This window comes from Siniperca chuatsi, linkage group LG18, assembly GCF_020085105.1.
Source record: "Siniperca chuatsi isolate FFG_IHB_CAS linkage group LG18, ASM2008510v1, whole genome shotgun sequence".
Lineage (NCBI taxonomy): Eukaryota > Metazoa > Chordata > Actinopteri > Centrarchiformes > Sinipercidae > Siniperca > Siniperca chuatsi.
In genome coordinates, this window is record NC_058059.1 from 628122 (window position 1) to 651584 (window position 23463).

The following is a 23463-nucleotide window of genomic DNA, read 5'->3' on the forward strand; positions in this document are numbered from 1 at the left end:
TGATCAAACAGCAGCTACTGAGTCACATGACGCTTCGTCAGGAGGCGTGTCTGCGTCTCCTGATGGACGTCAGTCCGGTCTTCTCTCTGTCAGCTCTGTGTTTGGTCTCCAGCAGCTGCTGAGGGAAACATCTGGCTCTTTAGCAGCTAGATGCTCCGCTATGTTCAGCAGCTGCTGAGGGAAACATCTGGCTCTTTAGCTGCTAGATGCTCCGCTATGTCCAGCAGCTGCTGTCTGGCTCTTTAGCAGCTAGATGCTCCGCTATGTTCAGCAGCTGCTGAGGGAAACATCTGGCTCTTTAGCTGCTAGATGCTCCGCTATGTCCAGCAGCTGCTGAGGGAAACATCTGGCTCTTTAGCTGCTAGATGCTCCGCTATGTCCAGCAGCTGGACTCTGACTGCGTCTGGCTGCTGAGCAGGAAGCGTTCAGAGGCTTTTTACAGCTTCTTCTCTGAATATGACGCTCTGAGAGCTGAGAGCGAACCAGAGCTGCAGAATCAGCTGATGTTCACCAGCAGAGACGCCGACACGCTGTCACTTCATACGTTATTTGAAAAATATACATTATAGCAGCTTTAAACTCGTGTTGCCTTAATTCAGAGAGAATAAACTAATATAGTGTTCGGGCCCTGCAACAGTGATCAGTATTAGATGCACGTGTGTGATGTGAGTCACCTGATCGTCCATCTTCCTCTGCAGCTGGACGATCTTGTTCTCCATGCCGCTGTTGAGCTTCTTCAGATGTTCAGCGGAGCGCGCTTCGATCTTCAGCTGCTGCAGCTGCCGTTTAGCGCGCGTGCGTCTGAACGCACACTGGATGGTGATGGCGGCGTCGCGCGCTCGTCTGAACTTCCTCCTCTGCAGCCAGCCGCGGACGCTCTTCTGGATGATCATGGCCTTGTGGTGCAGGAGGAACTGCAGAGGACAGTCTATCAGACACACTGGGACACAGTCCTCTCACTACAACACACAACTGATGAACCGAGGAGGCACGCACAGACCGCCTGACCCACATTCCACCTTAAATTGGAAACACTTTGCCTCCAATTCACTCGTTAGGTCAGCGGCACATCAGGCTGAGTCCGTCAGAACAACACAACGAGGATCAGGAAGGTTAGAAAGTGTTCGTGTTTGTTTGTACCTCCCAGTAAACCTTGCGGGTGAACATCCCTCTGGCGAAGGCCTGGATGGTGACGACAGCCTGTCTCACCCTCCGATAGGCCCGTCGCTCTCTCACCATACGATACTGCTTCTGACAGACGAGGGCAGCCCGAGTCCGACGCAGGACGTCGGCATATCTGAAGAAAAATGACAAACCACCATTAGCTACAGGGCGAAGGAGCAGAGCGACCACGTCTCACTCTTCAGCCTGTCTCACTCCCGGACGTTAGCTGGTGGAAACATGTTTGGGCTTCAGCTTCTCTGTGCTGTGACTGACTTTTAATAAACTACTAGTTATTAAAACACAGCATTAATCAGACGTGAGCTGTTTATATATTAGTATTTATTCACTAATCTACTGTATATCTTGTTGTGTGTAACGTTTGTTTTTATATGCGGAGCATAAAGGGAACTACAACACAAACCTCGTTATACAACCCTGTGTTGATGATCAATAAATCTATAATCATTCAAACAGAAATACATTTTACTAAAACGTGAAGCCTTAACCTCATATCTTCATATCTCGCCCCGCGCTGCATTTTTTAATGTGTTTTATTCCATCTGACCTCAGGTGATTCACGTGGGATCACCGGGACCCGTAACTCACCTGCGGGCCAGGTATCCTCGGCCGTATCTCTGCAGCGTGATGGCAGACCTGCGGATCTTGCGGTATCGAACTCTCTGCAGCCAGCCTCGAACCGTCTTCTGGATCTTGATACAGGCCGAGCGGAACTTGTCCGCCCTGAGCTTCTCCAGGTACGCTACCTGACCCGCCCGGAAGAAGATCTTTGTCTTTCCGAACTGGAACATGTCCGCATCCTGAGATACAAGAGAAAAACATTAAATATATTTCATGATATATTTAACCGAACCGATGAGGATAACGTAACGAACACTAACCCAGGTTCAACACATCATCAACATCAAACCGTGTGCAACCAAAATAACTCGAGATAACCAAAGGTCCGGCAGTGCAGTGCGCAGCGGAGTTAACAACAAGTCCTTCAGCTGGTTACTTTGTTCAACGCAGAGACGGTGAAACGAGTCAGTTACAGTGCAAAGATACGAAAATGGAAAGTATTCATAGAAAATATTCCAAATAAAGCGAACTAAAACAATGAGAAGTCTCTTGGTTTCTTGTGTTGAGTTAATAAAGTTTTCGCACCTTGATCAGAGTCTCCAGCAGGTTTTTACACACCAGCTTCTTGTCTGCTGACATCATGTCGGACTTCTTCAGCAACACGCGATACCTGCTGAAGAAATCTGGGTACGTCCACCTGGAAATACAACACGTCTTTATTTTTTACACAGTGCGTAGGTTAGAGAAGCAGGGAGGACACAACGAAGCCTCAGTGTCTCCCTGAGTCTCTCGGAGACTCTTGGACGTTTTGCACTGTTTTATGACATTTTACAAGAAGAGCAATAATGTGCAGATTAGCTGCTAATGAAAGCTAATCTTTAAACTCTGCTCTGTAACAAACCTGACAGAAAGAGCAGTGGACTCACCTGGACGGGTATCCGGCTGCACTGATCCGGATCGTCTCCAGAACTCCACAGGCTCGGAGCTGCTGCACCGCTCGCCTCGAGTCGAACCTGCAGCGACAGGAAACACTTCAATCATCTTCTTTCATTTTAAACAAAGTTCAGCTCCAACACTGAACGCGTCCTCCTACCTCGTCCTGTTCTTTGGCATCGCACACACAACAGCAGCAGTGTGTTTCCAGCTGATTCTGGCAGCTGAGAGTCAGACATCATGTGACTGAGGCCGTCATCTAATTTAACAGCAGCAGGCGCCTAGCAACATGTCAGCTGCTCCAACACGGCTACAGAAACCTCTTCCAGTGTCGCACTGTGTCACCAAAACTGTTGTCCACAGATTCATCTTTGTTTTCTGCAGCTCTCTGTCAGTCATATATATATATATATATATATATATATATACACACACTGTCTCCTGCTCTCATTTAATCTGTATTTTTAGTTACAGTTATGTTTAATCAGTCTAGCACGTAAGAATTAATGATGAAATTGGTTATTGCGCTTTCTATATTATTGGTAGCATAACAAAAAAATACAGATTCTATATTAACCTCTGCTGTATTGTTACTGTACAAACCCGACTTCAGGTCTTGTTAGGTTTCTGTTAGAGTCAAAGTCACAAATGCTGTTGCCAACCTGACAGACATATTAAAGAACCAATCAGACGGCAGAAAACATTAAAGCCATCAGGAGAGCGAGACCCCGTCAAAGCTGATGTCAGCTGCAGGTCGGTGCTGCTGTTCTCTCTACAGACACGTCTGTTAGCCCGTCTGTTAGCCCGTCTGTTAGCCTGTATGTGTTCACATGTAGTCAGACTGTCCCATCAGAGCAGCCGAACCAGCAGTCAGCAGCTCCTGTCTGCAGTGGACCCGTGGACGGACAGACAGCTGTCTCTGGATCACTGTGAGACTGAAGGAAACTTAGAAACAGCAGGATTCTCAGGCAGGTTCTGCAGAGACGAGGATCTCCTCTGGAAGTGTGAGTCACACTGACTGATTCAATGTGAGTTTCATGTCTGAGAGTTCAGACCTGACTGAGCCAGGACTGTTCCCACCTCTAAGAGAAAATGAAAAGCTGACTCACGAGAAGGCCTCTTTGGCATCGTTGGGTTTGATGCAGCGAACATAATGAGGAGTCGTAGCGTTCAGAGTCTCCATGAGAAGCTGAAGAGACCTGCGGAACTGAAGCAACAGAGAAACACGTGAACAACAGCAGCATCACCAGTGAGGTCAGAGCCGTGCACAGAGCAGCCGGCTCACCTGATGGCCCACGGTCTTCCTGTGCTCCTTGTTGGGAGCTTTGGGAGTCGACCTCGCTGCTCGGACGTTCACTCTGGAGGACTTGGAGGAGGCGACATCTTCTTTCTCGTTGAACAGATCTGCTACCAGCTGAAACTGAGAGGGGAACATGTTGATACTTGTCAGATGAATAATCACTTCAACGTGCGACACAAAGCAAATGTCCCGTACAGCAGCTTCAGCTGAGCAAAGCCCAGAATGAAACTTATGTAAACTTATAGAACTTAAATAAAACCGATGTGAGCCGCTGCAGCTGACAGGAGTGACGGTGTTCGCGGCAGACTCGTAGCGTAACAAAGAGTTAGAACCGATGTTCTAACTGTGAACTGACTGCTTTCAAAGACTTTTTAAACGTCTGTAAGAGCTGCAGATCGTCTGTAAAATCACTTTGAGTGTTTATGTTTGTGTGTTGATGGAAAGAGAGTTTTTTCCCGGACACAGGAACACACAGCGACGCTCGCAGGCCGGCAACTACAGCTGACCTCTGATCAGCTTCACCGGAGCGACCGGAGGTTCACGAGAGAGAGGATCTCCGAGACGAGTGGACACGCACAAAGGCTTCGACCCAGTTCTTCCCGTTGACCCGTTCTCTGCTGCCCTCAGCTCCACGCCTGATCGATCCGTGTGAAACTGCAGAAGAAGAAGGTCTCGCAACATTGGGAAAGTAAATAAATGTGGAAAAACATCTGGGACAATGCTGCTGAGCTTCCGGACCTTTCACTCACACTGGACACGAGCTTCTTCTCCTCACTTTTTCATCTTTTCTGACGGCAGTGAAACTGAAGGACTCTGGCGTCTGTCGAGGTTTCCAGGAGTCCGCTGGAGCAGACAGATCTGAGGTCAGCTCCACGGCTGGCCGGATTTAGAAAGCTCATCGCCTCTGAGCATCAGGGACTGAGGATGGGAACGGCAGCTCTGATCCCTGACCCTGTTAATTACAGAAGATAAACGAGTCCGGCTTCATCGGAGCTCCTCTGTGATCTGTGATTCTGATTCGTAGCAGGAAGGTCAGATTAAAGGACAGGATTCCTGCTGTTCATACTGGACATTAAAAGATCGCTTCATGATTCCAACGCAAGTGATGGAGGATAAAATCCACAGTCCACATTCTGTGTAAAAATGAATTCTACAGTTTATCTGAAGTTAATGTGAAGCTTCAACAGCCTCAGTTACACAAATCAAACCGGTATCTTCCTAAGTTATCTCCAAACTTCCTGGTTGTTTAGTTCATTGTTACTGTTGTATAATGAGTCTATAACATATGCGTCGAAAGAAGTGCTTTATTTTGAAATGTATGTGAGGGGGAAGGGGGGCGGGGCTGTGTGGGGAGGGGTGCAGTCAACGGTCAAATAGGGAGAAATACACTGAACCACTGCTCAGTGACCTCTGGAGCTCTGCAGGTCGACGCCGCCGCGAATCCTGCGAGAACGCCAACTGACTGAGTTGGTTCTGGTGCTGTGGTTCTGGTTGTGGTGCTGTGGTGCTGGTTCTGTGGTTCTGGTTGTGGTGCTGTGGTTCTGGTGCTGTGGTGCTGTGGTTCTGGTTGTGGTTCTGGTGCTGTGGTTCTAGTTGTGGTGCTGTGGTTGTGGTTCTGTGGTTCTGGTTGTGGTTCTGGTTGTGGTGCTGTGGTGCTGGTTCTGTGGTTCTGGTTGTGGTGCTGTGGTTGTGGTTCTGGTTCTGGTGCTGTGGTTCTGCTTGTGGTTCTGTGATTCTGGTTCTTACCTGACTGGCTTTCAGGATGTTGATCTGCTCCTCGTAGACGGTGTCTCTGTTCTTCTCCAGAAAGCCTTCACACTGATATTCCACCTGTCGAGAGACAACAGCGGTCAGCGAACTCAACGTCTCACGTTCAGTTACAAACAACACCAGGACAGTCAGACAGAGGGACGAGGTCGTCCTGCACCTTACAGGTGAAGCTGTTTCAGCCACGTCTCACGCTCAGCTGATGGTTAAACACACACTGAGGTCTACAGAGGTTTCCTTGCCGCTGTCGCCAAGTGCTTGCTCATGGTGGGATTTGTTGGGTCTCTGTAATTAATATTATAAAGAGTTCGGTCTGGACCTGCTCTGGAGGAAAAGTGCAGTGAGATAACTGCTGTTATGAACTGGCGCTGTATAAATAAAGCTGAAGTGAATACAGCCGATGATGCTGTCAGTCAGTTCTGGGTCATGTGGTTTGTCTGATGCCCGATTGGTGTCCGGCTGTCTGCACGCTGTAGAGCTTCACTGGGATCGATCAATACAACTGATCTTCACAATTACAACAAGCTGTTTTAGCCTTTTTGCAGCTGAAGATCCTCCAAAACATAATACAGACCCTGAAAATCAGGTTCAGCCCCTGACAGACTAAATGATCACAGACAACAACAACCGTTGGCTTGATTTATTTCCAGCGTGAAAATAAAAACGTCTTCTCCCGAACAGACTGCAGCCTCTTTGTGTTTAATCAGGACACTTTCTGCGAGGAGAGAAACCCTGAGGACACGACAGCAGCTCTGCTTCAATACCATCTGTCCTCACTTTCATCTTGTCTGTCCAGTGACGTTACGATCTGTGGATATGAATGAAAGTCGTCACTTATTCTAAATGTTTTTCGCCGATTTCCTGGGAAGAGACTCATGAAGTTCTGCAAACCAGAAATCCAGTCTGTTCTGGATCAGATTATTGTTTTCAGTGTTTCCAGAGTTAAACTTTGTTAAGTGATGAGCTGTTACACGATGCTGCTCTCGCTGGGGAAGAGGTCTGATAAACCAGCAGTGCTCACCTTATCGGCGAAGTGTATGATGATGAAGGAGGTGTTGGACATGCGAGGCTTCTGAAAGTGAGCGCTGCTGGAGTTCTGTTTGTAGAGCTTCTGGGCCCAGTTCTGATCCGTTCCCTTTGGCACCTGAAACAGGAAGGAGATTATATAACAAGTGAAGGAGGAAATGAGGCTACCTGCGCTCTGAAACACAGATTCATCCCTCTAAAGCTGTTCCACATCATCATCATCAATAACTTCAAAGAGCGGTGGGAACGAGGGGGGGGGAGGAGAGAGAGAGAGAGGGAGAGAGAGAGAGGGGGGGAGGGAGGGAGGGAGGTGAGGGAGAGAGAGGAGAGGGAGGGAGAGAGGAGGGAGGTGAGTGAACAGATAGAAGTTATTTGGCGTAAACAGAGGGGGAGGGGGGGGAGGGGAGGGGGGGAGGGAGGTGAGGTGAGGGGGAGGGGGGGGGAGGGGGGGGAGAGGGGAGAGAGGGAGGGAGGGAGGGGGAGAGAGAGAGAGAGAGAGGAGGGGGGAGAGAGGGGGGAGGGGAGGGAGGGGGGGAGGGAGGTGAGGTGTGAACAGATAGAAGTTATTTGGCGTAAACAGAGGGGAGGGAGAGAGAGGGAGGGGGGAGGTGAGGTGAGGGAGGGGGGAGGGAGAGAGGGAGAGGGGAGGGGGTGAGGTGTGAACAGATAGAAGTTATTTGGCGTAAACATGTTAAACCACAGTTGTGGTCCTTCAAAGCTCTGAACGCAGAGCGAAGACAGAACGCAAACTCAGGGTCACCAGCAATTAGACCGATCCCCTGACACAAGCTGTCAGAGAAACACTCAACTGTCACAGACTCGCCACACGCTGGTGCTGTAAAGGTGCTGAGAGGTTCCACTGAAGACCAACGGTCTCACTCTGCAGGAAGCATCACCAGTTCAACTGATGGAGGGTTTATGTTTGTTTTTGTATAATTTATTTATTAGAAGATATTTTCTGTTTTTAGCTCACACATTTTGGATTTTGAGATTTAGGAAATCAATAAAGCTCAACAGAAATAGTGATGTAATCTATAATGTGATGTATTATCAATATAGAAAATATAACAGGACAAATGTTCTGACATCCTGCCCAGTGTTATACGAGGCGTCACTGATTCTTAGATTTGATCTGCTCAGCTGGGGGGGGGCTGGCCATCGGTCTCACTTTACACTCTTCATCCAGCAGGTCCAGGATGCCGAGTCGAGCCTCGATCAGGTCGATGCAGGGCTGGTTATCATAGAAGTCTATCAGAGTCCAGGGGATCTGCTCCTTCATGTACTCCTCCTGCTCCAACTTAAACACATGCTGAGGAGACAAAACAACAAGCAGCTCATTCCTCTGAATCTTTCACGACGAAAGATCTGAATGAGTACAGTAAAGACGGATTAGACCGTTATTAAAAACAGAAAACGAGGCTCACAGAGTTGAACTGCTGCTGAAGTTTCTCGTTGGCGTAGTTGATGCAGAACTGCTCAAAACTGTTCACCTCAAACGTCTCAAACCTGCAGACATACAGACAAAGGGCCAGCTGATCACAGTGATTGTTATTGATCCCCTCTACGCTGTTGAACAGGAACACATTTTACAAGCTTCCATCGGCCGGAAAGATGTTGAAACGGCCAAGAAAGGGTTCGTACAGGGGAAACTCCCTACGGACAGGAGAGGTGCTACGCTACTCTGAATCACAACAACGGACAAAGTGCTAATTACAAACACTATAATGAGAACATGACATATTGAAAACACATTCAAATAGTTTAAATAATGTGCACATTGTCAGAAAAGTGTATTTAATGACGTAGACATTATGAGAAATCAGCTCTGAACGAAGAGAGAGAGACCAGGTGTTTGAATCATTTATCCATCAATCTCTGAGTCAACATCCAAAACCAGTCAGTCAGGTGTTACAGTCTGAGCTGCTGTTACAGTCTGAGCTGCTGCTGTTACAGTCTGAGCTGCTGCTGTTACAGTCTGAGCTGCTGTTGTTACAGTCTGAGCTGCTGCTGTTACAGTCTGAGCTGCTGCTGTTACAGTCTGAGCTGCTGTTGTTACAGTCTGAGCTGCTGTTGTTACAGTCTGAGCTGCTGCTGTTACAGTCTGAGCTGCTGTTGTTACAGTCTGAGCTGCTGCTGTTACAGTCTGAGCTGCTGCTGTTACAGTCTGAGCTGCTGTTGTTACAGTCTGAGCTGCTGTTGTTACAGTCTGAGCTGTTGTTACAGTCTGAGCTGCTGTTGTTACAGTCTGAGCTGCTGTTGTTACAGTCTGAGCTGCTGTTGTTACAGTCTGAGCTGCTGCTGTTACAGTCTGAGCTGCTGTTGTTACAGTCTGAGCTGCTGTTGTTACAGTCTGAGCTGCTGCTGTTACAGTCTGAGCTGCTGTTACAGTCTGAGCTGCTGTTGTTACAGTCTGAGCTGCTGCTGTTACAGTCTGAGCTGCTGCTGTTACAGTCTGAGCTGCTGCTGTTACAGTCTGAGCTGCTGCTGTTACAGTCTGAGCTGCTGCTGTTACAGTCTGAGCTGCTGTTGTTACAGTCTGAGCTGCTGTTACAGTCTGAGCTGCTGTTGTTACAGTCTGAGCTGCTGTTGTTACAGTCTGAGCTGCTGCTACAGTCTGAGCTGCTGCTGTTACAGTCTGAGCTGCTGCTGTTACAGTCTGAGCTGCTGCTGTTACAGTCTGAGCTGTTGTTACAGTCTGAGCTGCTGTTGTTACAGTCTGAGCTGCTGTTGTTACAGTCTGAGCTGCTGCTGTTACAGTCTGAGCTGCTGCTGTTACAGTCTGAGCTGCTGCTGTTACAGTCTGAGCTGCTGTTGTTACAGTCTGAGCTGCTGTTGTTACAGTCTGAGCTGCTGCTGTTGTTACAGTCTGAGCTGCTGTTGTTACAGTCTGAGCTGCTGTTGTTACAGTCTGAGCTGCTGCTGTTACAGTCTGAGCTGCTGTTGTTAGTCAGTCTGAGCTGCTGTTGTTTACAGTCTGAGCTGCTGTTGTTACAGTCTGAGCTGCTGTTGTTACAGTCTGAGCTGCTGCTGTTACAGTCTGAGCTGCTGTTGTTACAGTCTGAGCTGCTGTTGTTACAGTCTGAGCTGCTGTTGTTACAGTCTGAGCTGCTGCTGTTACAGTCTGAGCTGCTGCTGTTACAGTCTGAGCTGTTGTTACAGTCTGAGCTGCTGCTGTTACAGTCTGAGCTGTTGTTACAGTCTGAGCTGCTGCTGTTACAGTCTGAGCTGCTGCTGTTACAGTCTGAGCTGCTGTTGTTACAGTCTGAGCTGCTGTTGTTACAGTCTGAGCTGTTGTTACAGTCTGAGCTGTTGTTACAGTCTGAGCTGCTGTTGTTACAGTCTGAGCTGCTGTTGTTACAGTCTGAGCTGCTGCTGTTACAGTCTGAGCTGCTGTTGTTACAGTCTGAGCTGCTGTTACAGTCTGAGCTGCTGTTGTTACAGTCTGAGCTGCTGCTGTTACAGTCTGAGCTGCTGCTGTTACAGTCTGAGCTGCTGTTGTTACAGTCTGAGCTGCTGTTGTTACAGTCTGAGCTGCTGCTGTTACAGTCTGAGCTGCTGTTACAGTCTGAGCTGCTGTTGTTACAGTCTGAGCTGCTGTTGTTACAGTCTGAGCTGCTGCTGTTACAGTCTGAGCTGCTGTTGTTACAGTCTGAGCTGCTGTTGTTACAGTCTGAGCTGCTGCTGTTACAGTCTGAGCTGCTGTTGTTACAGTCTGAGCTGCTGCTGTTACAGTCTGAGCTGCTGTTGTTACAGTCTGAGCTGCTGTTGTTACAGTCTGAGCTGTTGTTACAGTCTGAGCTGCTGTTGTTACAGTATGAGCTGCTGTTACAGTCTGAGCTGTTGTTACAGTCTGAGCTGCTGTTGTTACAGTCTGAGCTGCTGTTGTTACAGTCTGAGCTGCTGTTACAGTCTGAGCTGCTGTTGTTACAGTCTGAGCTGCTGTTGTTACAGTATGAGCTGCTGTTGTTACAGTATGAGCTGCTGTTGTTACAGTCTGAGCTGCTGTTGTTACAGTATGAGCTGCTGTTGTTACAGTACGAGCTGCTGTTACAGTCTGAGCTGCTGCTGTTACAGTATGAGCTGCTGTTGTTACAGTCTGAGCTGTTGTTACAGTCTGAGCTGCTGTTACAGTCTGAGCTGCTGCTGTTACAGTATGAGCTGCTGTTGTTACAGTCTGAGCTGTTGTTACAGTCTGAGCTGCTGTTACAGTCTGAGCTGCTGCTGTTACAGTCTGAGCTGCTGCTGTTACAGTCTGAGCTGTTGTTGTTACAGTCTGAGCTGCTGCTGTTACAGTCTGAGCTGCTGCTGTTACAGTCTGAGCTGCTGCTGTTACAGTCTGAGCTGCTGCTGTTACAGTCTGAGCTGTTGTTACAGTCTGAGCTGCTGTTACAGTCTGAGCTGTTGTTACAGTCTGAGCTGCTGTTACAGTCTGAGCTGCTGTTACAGTCTGAGCTGCTGTTGTTACAGTCTGAGCTGCTGCTGTTACAGTCTGAGCTGCTGCTGTTACAGTCTGAGCTGCTGTTGTTACAGTCTGAGCTGCTGTTGTTACAGTCTGAGCTGCTGTTGTTACAGTCTGAGCTGCAAAAACAATTTCCTCTTGCGGGACAATAAAGTTGTGAACTGCAACAGAAAGTGAAATATAATGTGAACTGGTGTTACTGTGAAGGAAGACGGATGCTGTGAAGAGAGCTGAAGGCTGCGGCACAGAGCCAGGCTGTGTTACTGAGATTAGCTGCTTTAAAGCTGTACTGAGGTCAGATTAGAGGCTGTTAGACGGATACTGAGCTCAGAAGATGAGCGAGGTAAATGATCTAATTCTCCAGATTAATCGGATATTACAGAATGTCCTGACTTCCAGCCGGACTTCTTCTTACCCGTAGATGTCCAGGACTCCGATGAAGGAGTGCTGTTTGGAGGTGGTGTGCAGGGCCTTGTTAATGTGCTCCACGATCCAGTCAAACATGCGGCGTAGATGTGTTTGGCGAGCGCATCGCGGGCGTTGGTCGCCTGTTTGCTGGACATGTTCTTCACGTACGTCTCGGACGCAGTGACCAACTTCCTGTGACAGAGCCAGTGCTCCATCTGCTGCAGCTCCACCCCCAGCAGCCTGCAGAAGTGTTGCAGGTGGAGGTCGTCCCTCTGCAACACACACACACACACAGCTTCACCTGTTAGAGGACGGACACGCGCTCTGACCTGCTGATCATCAGTGTGAGCTGTAACCATGGTGACGTACTGCGATGTGACAGGACTCTCCGTCTCGCTCGGAGCAGATCTCGATGTTGCCCAGATGAAGGATGGAGGCAACAACTTTGAAAATGCTGCTCTGACTGCTGTCCTTTATACCTGGAACACAGACACACATGGAGCTGAGTTATTAACAAGCCAATACAGTCCTGCAGTCTCTTAACCGCCCCCCGTTCACCTCCTGGCCTGTAACAGCCCCCGTTCACCTCCTGGCCTGTAACAGCCCCCCGTTCACCTCCTGGCCTGTAACAGCCCCCCGTTCACCTCCCGGTCTGTAACCGCCCCCCGTTCACCTCCCGGCCTGTAACCGCCCCCCGTTCACCTCCCGGCCTGTAACAGCCCCCCGTTCACCTCCCGGTCTGTAACTGCCCTGTTCACAACAGAATCTAGAGGTCTTTAGGGGTCCATCTGGGACCCAAGTCGGACCGGGTCCACATGAGACTCTGCTGGGGAGGGCCTCTGGTCTGTATGTCGTCAATTTGAGCGCGCTCAGTATCCGCTCTGATCACATGGTACGTCTCTGAAATATTGATTCTGAGATTTGACTGATCTTCTGTCTGTTGTTGGTGCAGGAGGTGAAAATAAGACTTTTATTATTCCTGTAAATGAATCTTTGAAGCAAATAAACAAACTATTTTTGTAAGTGAGTTCCTATGACTTTACATTCGTTCTGACGACATTATTATTGTTATAATTATTAATATGTTGCTGCTTGTTAACTGATAGATCATCGTGCTGCTGTTCTCTCTCTGTATCAGGGTCTGCCTGTTATTTTAACCCCATGTGCACACTACATACGAACCAAATCTCTGGATTTATTAATAGTTGAGATTTTGAAATCATGTTACAATCCCACATCTGCTATCATATAATCCTGTGGCTGGTCTGTTTACTTTCACACCACAAAACGAGCCGCACCAGAATCCACCGGGAAGTGGACTCAGAGCCCCCTTTTGGTTTGTTTTGGTCTCCTCAGTGATCAAATATTCATGTCTGTTCCTTCGTTTGAAAAGTGATTTCCTCTGTCGGATCCGTCCTCACCCAGCAGTGTGAAGGCCTCTCTGGTCTTTTTAAAGTCTTCAGCATCGTTCACTCCCTCGATGAAGATGTTCTCCCCTAAAGACGTGAAGGTGAAATCTTCTGCGCTGGCTGAACGACAAACAGACAATGTTTACTTCGACACTAGACAGAAATATTCCACATATTCATTTTCAAGTAGTAGAAGCAGCGAATGACAGTGTCCTGCCATCTCGTGGTCTATCCCACATTATAAGATACCTTTATAGAACTGAAATGATTAGTCAATTAATCAATCGACAGAAAGTTAATCAGCAATAATCGAAGCAATGAAGCAGACATCCCCTCCTTCCAGATTCTCCGTTGTGATGACCACCGGGTTTCTTTGTCTTATGAGACAGTAAACTCGTAATTTATGGGTTTGGGACTGTTGACATTGGAAGAGATGAACTTTAGATCAAATGACAAATAGATGAATTCAGAAAGTAATCGTTAGCTGCAGATCTTCACTTTCACAAAACATTAATATTTAGAGCTTCCAGCTGCTGTTCACAGATCAGTTCAGGTGATCACACCAAAACAACAATATCAATAATCCTCCACTCCTGATACAAGGTTTCCTTCCTGAACTCTCAGACGTCCACTAAACAAGTTACCAGTTTAAAAGGTTTCAAACAATCATTTCAGTCGTTGAATCATTTCAATCATCAACTCGCTCGAATCCTTTCTGTCCTTAAACAAAAGATCATGAACTCTCCAACATGAAGGTCAATAAAAATCTTTAACTTCCTCCAAATGACACAGTGAACTCATTTCTGTAAAATAAAGGTCATAACCTGTGAAACAGTTTCTCCCTCACAAGTATAATATCAGTCCTGTTCAAACATCATATTAATAAATATTCGTTTGGCTGTACAGACCTGACAGGACTCCCACATGTCACCTGTTATCGATAAAGTTACTATTAAAGTTGGAGCAACAGAAGAAATCTAGTAGTAACTGCAGAAGTATAAGCAGGTAGACTCACTGAGGCCGAGGTCTTTGAACTCTGGTAAACTGGCCGAGGCACACAGCTGGTAGAATATGTGATAATTCCTCTCATCCTCAGCCTGTGAGACAAACAATTCAAACATTTAAATAAATCAAACACACAGTGAAACACAGTGAAGCAGGCCGTCTCTGTATGTACAACACATCGAACTGACCTGAAAAACAACGCGAGACTTCTCCAGCAGGTATGTTCGCATGTTGGCACCGATGATGTGGTAACGCCGGCTGAAACCGATCTGAATGTACTTTCCAAACCGACTGCTGTTGTCGTTTCGAGTGGTTTTTGCATTTCCAATAGCCTGGTGGACAGAGAGGACAGCGTCATCAGCATAATCTTACACCAAAGTCAATGTTAGAATATGATCAATATGTAAATGTTCATATTTCAAGGCTTCAGAAGCATCACTCTGAGTGACAAGAAGGAGTAGGAAGGAAAAAGTACATGTTGGTCAGCGTGTCTAAAACAAGAGATGAGGACACCAGCTGTGTGGCGTACTTTGTTATTGTAGGTGATTGGCCTGATCCAAAGTATGAAGGTAGTAATCCAACGCCTGTGAGGGTTTAAACTTGTATATATTTAACATCTGAGTTCAGCAGAATAATTGAAAAAACAACTAAAATAGTTTCATTTTACCGACAGAACACAGAAGCAAGAAAAACACTTAATTCTCCTTTTTCAGTTTATTTACAAAACCAAACTATAATTGGATTTTTACATGGAGCTGGGATCAACACTGTTTTCTGCCAACAGCAGGAAAAACGAGAATACGACCTGATTTCCCTCAACATGATTTACAGTCCCATGTTGGTGGGACGTCTGCTGACGCCCAGTGAACAAAACCCTGAATATCTTTAGAAATGTTAATGTATGCTGATGGAGCTTTGTGGAACTGATGGTGCTCTTATTGCTACAGTTTAGCTACAAGCTACTGAACCCATCAGCAGCAGAGCCCCGGGGTACAAAAACACAAGTGTAAAAAATGACAATTCAACCTTTTACGAGAGGTTATGTGCCAGACTATTTCCTGGCTCTGAGCAGTTGCCAGGCAACCAGCGGAGACTCCAGGAAGTTACTGCTCCCAGCCAAGAAAAAGTCCAGGAACATAATCCCCTGTAACACCCCAACTTGTCATTTTTACACTTTGGCTTCTGTAAACAAACCAGATATAAAGTGTTAATCAGTCAGCTGTTTCACAGTTTCCAGTCTTTATGCTAAGCTAAGCTAACTTGCTGCTGGCTGTAGTTTCATATTTAGCATACAGACATGAGAGTGGCATCAATCTGAACATCAAACTCTCAGAGAGAAAGAGAAGAAGAGGATTTACCTGAATGTGGAACCTTTCTGAGCCTTTTAAGGATGAAACTGAACATCTGTAAAGTTCTTATACAGTTTAAATCATGCAGCATTTCATCATTGCTTTAAAAACCACTCACCTCCATGATGGGACTGGAGGCGAGCACTTTCTCCTCCACATTCGTGTCATTAGCTGAGCCGCCCACTGTGGCGAAAGAAACGCATGGCGTACTTTGCAGAAACCGTCTTTCCAGCTCCGGATTCTCCGCTCACTATGATGGACTGATTCCTCTCATCTCTACAAAACAACCAGAGGAGTTTCACCACGTTTACTGATGGATCCACACAGACATCATGTTACCCTGCTGGAACATAACAGTACCATGTAATCATCTCAGCAGAGCAAACTGCTCATACATCCTACATTCTCATTCTTATGTTACATTTTTATGATAAACAACTGTTTAATAGCTACGACTGAGTATCAGATTTCAAGGATAGAGGAGTAATATTTCGAGAATACAGTGTGTGTGTGTTCCCAGTTAATGCGTGCGTTGGTTCCCAGTTAATGCGCGTGTTGGTTCCCAGTAAACGCGCATGTTGGTTCCCAGTATAACGCGCATGTTGGTTCCCAGTTAACGTGTGTGTGTTGGTTCCCAGTCAACGTGTGTGTGTTGGTTCCCAGTCAACGTGTGTGTGTTGGTTCCCAGTCAACGTGTGTGTGTTGGTTCCCAGTCAACGTGTGTGTGTTGGTTCCCAGTCAACGTGTGTGTGTTGGTTCCCAGTTAACGTGTGTTGGTTCCCAGTCAACGTGTGTGTGGTTCCCGGTTCCCAGTCAACGTGTGTTCCCAGTTAACGTGTGGTTCCCAGTCAACGTGTGTGTGTTGGTTCCCAGTTGACGTGTGTGTTGGTTCCCAGTTAACGTGTGTTGGTTCCCAGTTAACGTGTGTTGGTTCCCAGTCAATGTGTGTGTTGGTTCCCAGTCAATGTGTGTGTGTTGGTTCCCAGTCAACGTGTGTGTGTTGGTTCCCAGTCAACGTGTGTGTTGGTTCCCAGTCAACGTGTGTGTTGGTTCCCAGTCAACGTGTGTTGGTTCCCAGTCAACGTGTGTTGGTTCCCAGTTAACATGTGTGTTGGTTCCCAGTCAACGTGTGTGTGTTGGTTCCCAGTCAACGTGTGTGTTGGTTCCCAGTCAACGTGTGTGTGTTGGTTCCCAGTCAACGTGTGTGTGTTGGTTCCCAGTCAACGTGTGTTGGTTCCCAGTCAACGTGTGTGTTGGTTCCCAGTTAACGTGTGTGTTGGTTCCCAGTTAACATGTGTTGGTTCCCAGTTAATGTGTGTTGGTTCCCAGTTAACGTGTGTGTGTGTTGGTTCCCAGTCAACGCGTGTGTGTGTTGGTTCCCAGTCAATGTGTGTTTGGTTCCCAGTTAATGTGTGTTGGTTCCCAGTAAACGCGTGTGTTGGTTCCCAGTTAACGTGTGTTGGTTCCCAGTTAATGTGTGTTGGTTCCCAGTAAACGCGCATGTTGGTTCCCAGTTAATGTGTGTTGGTTCCCAGTAAACGCGCATGTTGGTTCCCAGTTAATGTGTGTTGGTTCCCAGTTAATGTGTGTTGGTTCCCAGTAAACGCGCATGTTGGTTCCCAGTTAACGTGGTTGGTTTCCCAGTTAATGTGTGTTGGTTCGTGTTGGTTCCTTTCCCAGTTAATGTGTGTTGGTTCCCAGTGCAACGCGCATGTTGGTTCCCAGTTAATGTGTGTTGGTTCCCAGTTAATGTGTGTTGGTTCCCAGTAAACGCGCATGTTGGTTCCCAGTTAACGTGTGTTGGTTCCCAGTTAATGTGTGTTGGCTCCCAGTGTGTGTGTTGGTTCCCAGTTAATGTGTGTTGGTTCCCAGTTAATGTGTGTTGGTTCCCAGTAAACGTGCATGTTGGTTCCCAGTTAATGTGTGTTGGTTCCCAGTTAATGTGTGTTGGTTCCCAGTAAACGCGCATGTTGGTTCCCAGTTAACGTGTGTTGGTTCCCAGTTAATGTGTGTTGGTTCCCAGTTAACGCGTGTGTTGGTTCCCAGTTAATGTGTGTTGGTTCCCAGTTAACGTGTGTTGGTTCCCAGTTAATGTGTGTTGGTTCCCAGTTAATGTGTGTTGGTTCCCAGTTAATGTGCATGTTGGTTCCCAGTTAATGTGTGTTGGTTCCCAGTAAACGCGCATGTTGGTTCCCAGTTAACGTGTGTTGGTTCCCAGTGAAGGAGCTGAAGGAGTCGTGATGTTCAGACTGTAATTAGGTCGGAGCTGATGAACTGTTGATAAGGAGGAGGTCTTGTCGCCGTGGTAACCTGAACACTGTAATCATCCACCTCCAGCAGCAGCTACAGAAACTCTCAGGAAGCACATGTTGATGACATCGTCTCTGTGCTGCTGGAATGTGAATTTCCCCTCTGAGGATCAATAATCATTACAAACTATCAATACAAAGACCCATTCGATCTGACCTGGCCATCTGCTTGTACGCCTCTTCAGCCACAGCAAATATATGAGGGTCCATGTCCCCCATGTTCTGCCCGCTGTAGGCGGTGATGACCTCCTCTCCGTAGATCTGCAGCTGGTCATACGGGTTGATGGCCACCAGCACAATCCCTGCAGAGGTAATAAATACAATGTCCTCAGCTGCATGTGGAACCTCTGGCACCAGTAACACCAGTAACAACAGTAACAACCATCTACACCTGGAAGCTGCCACAGGAACACATAATCAGAACAAATAATAAACCACGCGTTTGTGGTCGAGGCCTCACGCTTATAAAAACACACGATCAAAGATCTTTTCTTAACACGGAGAGGAGGAGCACTCACTCTGAGCTTCATCAGACTCGTGACAACTACAGCTGGCGTCCTGATTAGTGTGTTAAACAGGTCATCAATAATAATCAATACAAATGTGAAACCAATGTACAAAAACACCCTTCATAATTTCAAAGATAAGCTAAATAAATCAGAAAGATGCAGAAGCAGCCTTTTGACACGAGAAGAGTAACACGAGCAGCCGACTGACCGCAGTACGTGTAGATGTGGTTGGACTCCAGGAAGCGGACTTTGAGGTTGTGCAGGACTGCAGGTTCATGCAGGTAACTGAGAGCAGTGAGGTCATTCTCCCCGACCAGGATGTCGGGGTTACGCAGGAAAGGAAGAGCATTGCTCTTTGGACCCACAGGATACTCCAGAGGCTGAGACAGGAGGACACGATACAGCTCAGTACACAGTCAATGCACAATCAATACACAATCAATACACAATCAATACACAATCAATACACAATCAATACAGCTCAGTACACAGTCAGTACAGCTCAAAGAAAGAATGACTCATGAGCAGAGAGCTTCACTTCTGTCGATGTCACACCTGAAGTTCGGTTCACTCGGTCTGCTGATGACATCACCAAACCTGGCCAATCAATGAGTTACCTGTCAGTCACATGACTTCGTGTCTCCTCCTCTTGGTTTGTTTGTAATCAGTGAGTGTGAACGTGAAACTGGGCAGAACTACAGACAGACTAAAGACAACAGGTGAAGTGAGCTGCAGGTGTGACGGCAGCAGGTGGAGACATGGTGTTTCCTGTCTTTACTCCACAGGATAAACATGTCCTGAGAGAAATCAGGGACACCTGTCGCAGTCTAACAGGTGTGCAGTGTTTCCTCTCCAACAGGAAGAACAAAGGAAGCTAAATACCGTCTCGTCCTCCAGTTGGAGGTGAAGGACCGGGTCTCCTTCCTTGTAGTCTCTGACGATCTCCGCAGCCTTCCACACATCCTCGGGGTCGGGGATCCAGACCCGGGTGTACTGAAACAAACCACAACGTTAGAAAGCGCCGACACATCACGCTGCAGGACGCCGCGAGCACAGAGCGGTTCATCACAGACTCAGCTTTCATAACACTTTCACTTCTCCACCTTTTGTTTCCTCTGGAGACGAACAGTTCGGCTGTCGAGCGCGAATCAAAGCGAACCGCTCAGTCGGTCGCTTTATTACAATATGTTTTATTTCAGAGATGATGATTAGGAGCAAATATAAAGTGTTTATCGGCGACCGAGTCACTGAATCTGCATCTCCACGCAGAGGAAGGAGTGTGTGATTCATCCGAGCGCTGCTGCGGGCCGAAAGGGCTTTTAGACAAACGTGAGGCGTCGTCACGAGTTAACGGGACAGAGAGAAGAAAACACAACGGTCCGATCCACGAATCTGATTTCATGATTACATGACGAGGACACACAACTACACAGTGAGTTTATACGAGAGACACGAGACAAAAAGGTTGGACTGCTTTAATCTTTAATGATGTGTTTTGACACGTTTATCGTCGCGTTGTCGGTAAAATCTAAATGTGAACAGTAACTGTATCTGTCAGATACGCGTCGGGAGTCGAACGCAGCAGAAGACGGGAAGAGAACTTGAGTAAAAGCCGCCTGTCGTCCGGCTGCAGGTCGCTCTGCGTTCAGTCTGGACTTTGATCCGCTTCTGTAGATGAAAGGCGTCAGGAAGCAGACAGAACTTGATCCTGGTCCACCATGAAAACTAACTGCAGGACTACAGAGCAGTGAAGGGAGAGGCGCAGGAGGACTGACGGGACCAGCAAACTGAATCTGGTTGGACATAAGACCGAGAGCCAGATGCAGAGCGAACCTCCTCGGTCTCTAATGACGCCGTCGGGTCATGTGACCTCTGCTGATTCAGTGCGGGGGTTTTATTCAAATGACTCGCTGGTTTTAGGAAGTGGATTTGCATCAAAGCGACTACAGACGGCGACGTCACCTGTTCTCCTCAGGTGAGCGCAGCTGGACCAGTCGTGTCAAAGATATCTAATGACTAATCAGAAAACAGGAAGTGAACCGGAGACACGCAGTTACGGTGAAGCGCTGCTTCCTCACGTCAGTTTGCTGGAAGAAGGAAGTTACTTCCTGTTCATAACCGATGCTTTGATCCTTTCTATGAACCTCGTGTGTGTGTGTGTGTGTGTCTCTGTGTGTGTGTGTGTCTCTGTGTGTGTGTCTCTGTGTGTGTGTGTGTTACTGTGTGTGTGTGTGTCTCTGTGTGTGTGTGTGTCTCTGTGTGTGTGTCTCTGTGTGTGTGTGTGTTACTGTGTGTGTGTGTGTCTCTGTGTGTGTGTGTGTGTCTCTGTGTGTATGTTACTGTGTGTGTGTGTGTGTGTTACTGTGTGTGTGTGTGTGTGTGTCACTGTGTGTGTGTGTGTGTGTGTCTGTGTGTGTGTGTTACTGTGTGTGCGTGTGTGTGTGTGTCTGTGTGTGTGTGTGTGTGTTACTGTGTGCGTGTGTGTGTGTGTCTCTGTGTGTGTATGTTACCGTGTGTGTCTCTGTGTGTGTGTGTGTGTGTGTGTGTGTGTGTGTGTTACTGTGTGTGTGTGTGTGTGTGTGTCTCTGTGTGTGTGTGTGTGTGTGTGTATGTCTCTGTGTGTGTGTGTGTGAGCTGCAGCTTCTGTCAGTAACAGAATTCATTTGAAGATTCTTCCTGGTTTGTAAATCTCTTGTCCCTCCGGTCCTCCGGCCTGTCCCGGTCCTGGTCCTGAGCTCGGGACCTCCGGCTCCGGCCTGTCCCGGTCCTGGTCCTGAGCTCGGGCTCCGGCCTGTCCCGGTCCTGAGCTCGGGACCTCCGGTCCTCCGGCCTGTCCCGGTCCTGGTCCTGAGCTCGGGACTTTTGTTAATTACAGAATGTGTCCACACTTTAAAACTAAGTCTTCAGACGTCTTTTAATCACCTGACGAGTACTTCATCCCGTCTTCTTTAAACGTTATCCCGTTTTATTTGATTGTTCTGATTCTTTGCTTGTCTGTAAAACACTGCGCTGCTTTTTATGCACGAACTGTACGATGGACATAAAGTTTATTATTATATTAATGAGGTGAAACACACACATACAAAACGGAAAAGGTCCAACGGGCTGAATCCTTTGTTTGAGCACTCTTCTGGGAATCCGGCGGCCTCCATGTCCGAGACCATGAAGACAGACGCCGGGACGCTCGGGACAGCAGGCGTTAACAGGAGACAACAGCAACATGTGGGTGACGGAGAGAAAGGTGGGGAGACTCGGACAGGAAGCGAAGCCGATCGTGAAGCAGACGTATTCCTCTCTTTACACTCGGAGTCTGCTCTGCTGCTGTGTCGGTTTGCCTGCGTTCATCTAATCTGACTTCCTACATGAGCTGGGGCCCTACTGAGCCCCTCCCACACCCACGTCTCCCCAGCCAGTTTAACCAGAGTCCCCGTCCCAAACCAGTATTTCTACAGTGAATCAGCGCCTGCCTCAGGTTAGCGGAGTCTGTTGAACCGGAGCTGAATGGGCCGGTCCACCGTCAGCACCCAGCAGGTATCTGATCTCAGCGAAGGGCCACGAGGAGCTTCGGTTCAGTTAGTTAACTCGCTCTCTTCGGGACTCGAGGAATGGGAAAAAAACCTGCAGCCGCAGACTCGACACACGTTTGTTTGCATGTGAGCAGAACGTTACCTGAAATACTGACTCGGGATGAGGTTAAATCCAGGAGCCACTTTAGGGCCCCTGCCATGTCGGTTTTAACCGCACCTGTAATGAGCTGACTCTGTTCTGTAAGTACTGACGGAGACACCGTCCTCTGCTCTGACTCCTGTAAATGGACAAACTTTGAAAAGGGAAAAAGGAGACCATTCGAGTGTTTTACATTGCATCCCGGTTTGGAGGGTTTGTCAGGGTCCATGTGTCGCCCATTCAGAGGACCTGCGACGGCAGAGACCCGGTGCAGCTCGGGGCTGCGGATCCTGCAGACCCTGTGGACCCTGCGGACCCTGCGGACCACCCAGTCTGAACGAAGCAGCGGCGAGGCTGAAGCTTCACTGTGACTGAAGCGTCTGAACTAACAGTAATTAAAATGTCTCTGCAGGAGTCCTCTGCGCACACACACACACACACACACACACACACACACACACACACACACACACACACACACACAGTGTGCTTCGCTCTTTATTGTCTACCATGAAGCACACACTGGATCGACCTACTTTTACAGGAGCGGCTGCATTTGTTATTGTTCTCACAGCAGCCTGGGAACAAATGTGTAATATCTTTACAGCTTTACAGCGTTTTATTTCACACTTTAGAGCCACTTTTTCTTTAGCTTTTACCCTTTTTATGCTGAACTGAACATTTCACAAACTAAATACAGAAATATATAAAATATTGTACAGTATATTTCACAAAGACTCGTGTAAAAAGCTTCAATCAGCAGCGAGGATCCTCGTGTCGCCGTCAGAAACTGACCAATGGCTGTGCAGCGTGTCGTCTGCATGTAGAGCAGCTCAGCAGGAAACAAGCAGGAATGAGGACACACACACACACACACACACACACACACACACACACACACACACAGAAGCTGCTCTGAAAGGTTTTTTTTACAACATGTAGGAATAAAACACTGACGTCGAATCCCACTTCCTAAACTTTGATCTGAAATCGTTCCTGCAGCTGAGGATAAACAATGTGAGAGCGAGTTCATCCTCGTGTGAACGGAAATGAGTGAATGCAGTTTTTCTTATTGTGTCATACGTGCAGCTAGCTGGGCTAACAGACACGCCAGAACCACAGAGCTGCGTTTTCTAACAAAGAGCCCAACCAGGCTAACTGTCATGCTAGCAGCTGTGTGAGGCTGTACTGACACACAGCGCTGCCCTGAGCTATAAGCTCCATGCATGCTAACATTAGCTAGTTAGCAGTGAACACAGAGTGCAGCTGAGGCTGATGGGAGCGCCATCAGCTCTGCAGGTGTTTGGTCAGAAACCAAAGTGTCGGACACGTTAACATGTCGACCTGATGGTGGCGCTAGATGGAAAGTCAGAGGATCAGCAGAGTTATTACAGTTCATCCTGAGGGGAGCATGAACGATGAAGCACGTCTCATCACAGTCCAGCAGCTGCTGAGACGCTTCAGTCCGGATCAGTCCAGTCATACGGTGGCTTTTAACTGTCACCGTATGACTGGACAAGCCCTGTTTCGGGGGCGGGGTTTAGCAAACAGTCGTTTAGTCTGTTTAGCAGTGAGGGCGG

At 47.7% G+C, this 23463-nt stretch overlaps 1 protein-coding gene across 1 annotated transcript in view; it reads right to left on the minus strand.

Moving 5' to 3' along the window:
- myo5b (myosin VB) overlaps positions 1 to 23463 on the minus strand; it is a 44890-nt gene that overhangs the window by 14301 nt on the left and 7126 nt on the right. The window contains 22 exon segments of the mRNA XM_044173904.1: positions 675 to 914; positions 1141 to 1297; positions 1771 to 1982; positions 2329 to 2440; positions 2670 to 2756; positions 3786 to 3883; positions 3962 to 4096; positions 5723 to 5806; positions 6765 to 6887; positions 7938 to 8078; positions 8194 to 8275; positions 11644 to 11734; positions 11737 to 11908; positions 12006 to 12115; positions 13058 to 13165; positions 14061 to 14142; positions 14239 to 14382; positions 15518 to 15592; positions 15594 to 15675; positions 17866 to 18010; positions 18426 to 18597; positions 19100 to 19210. Coding sequence (XP_044029839.1) covers positions 675 to 914; positions 1141 to 1297; positions 1771 to 1982; positions 2329 to 2440; positions 2670 to 2756; positions 3786 to 3883; positions 3962 to 4096; positions 5723 to 5806; positions 6765 to 6887; positions 7938 to 8078; positions 8194 to 8275; positions 11644 to 11734; positions 11737 to 11908; positions 12006 to 12115; positions 13058 to 13165; positions 14061 to 14142; positions 14239 to 14382; positions 15518 to 15592; positions 15594 to 15675; positions 17866 to 18010; positions 18426 to 18597; positions 19100 to 19210 — 2763 coding nt within the window.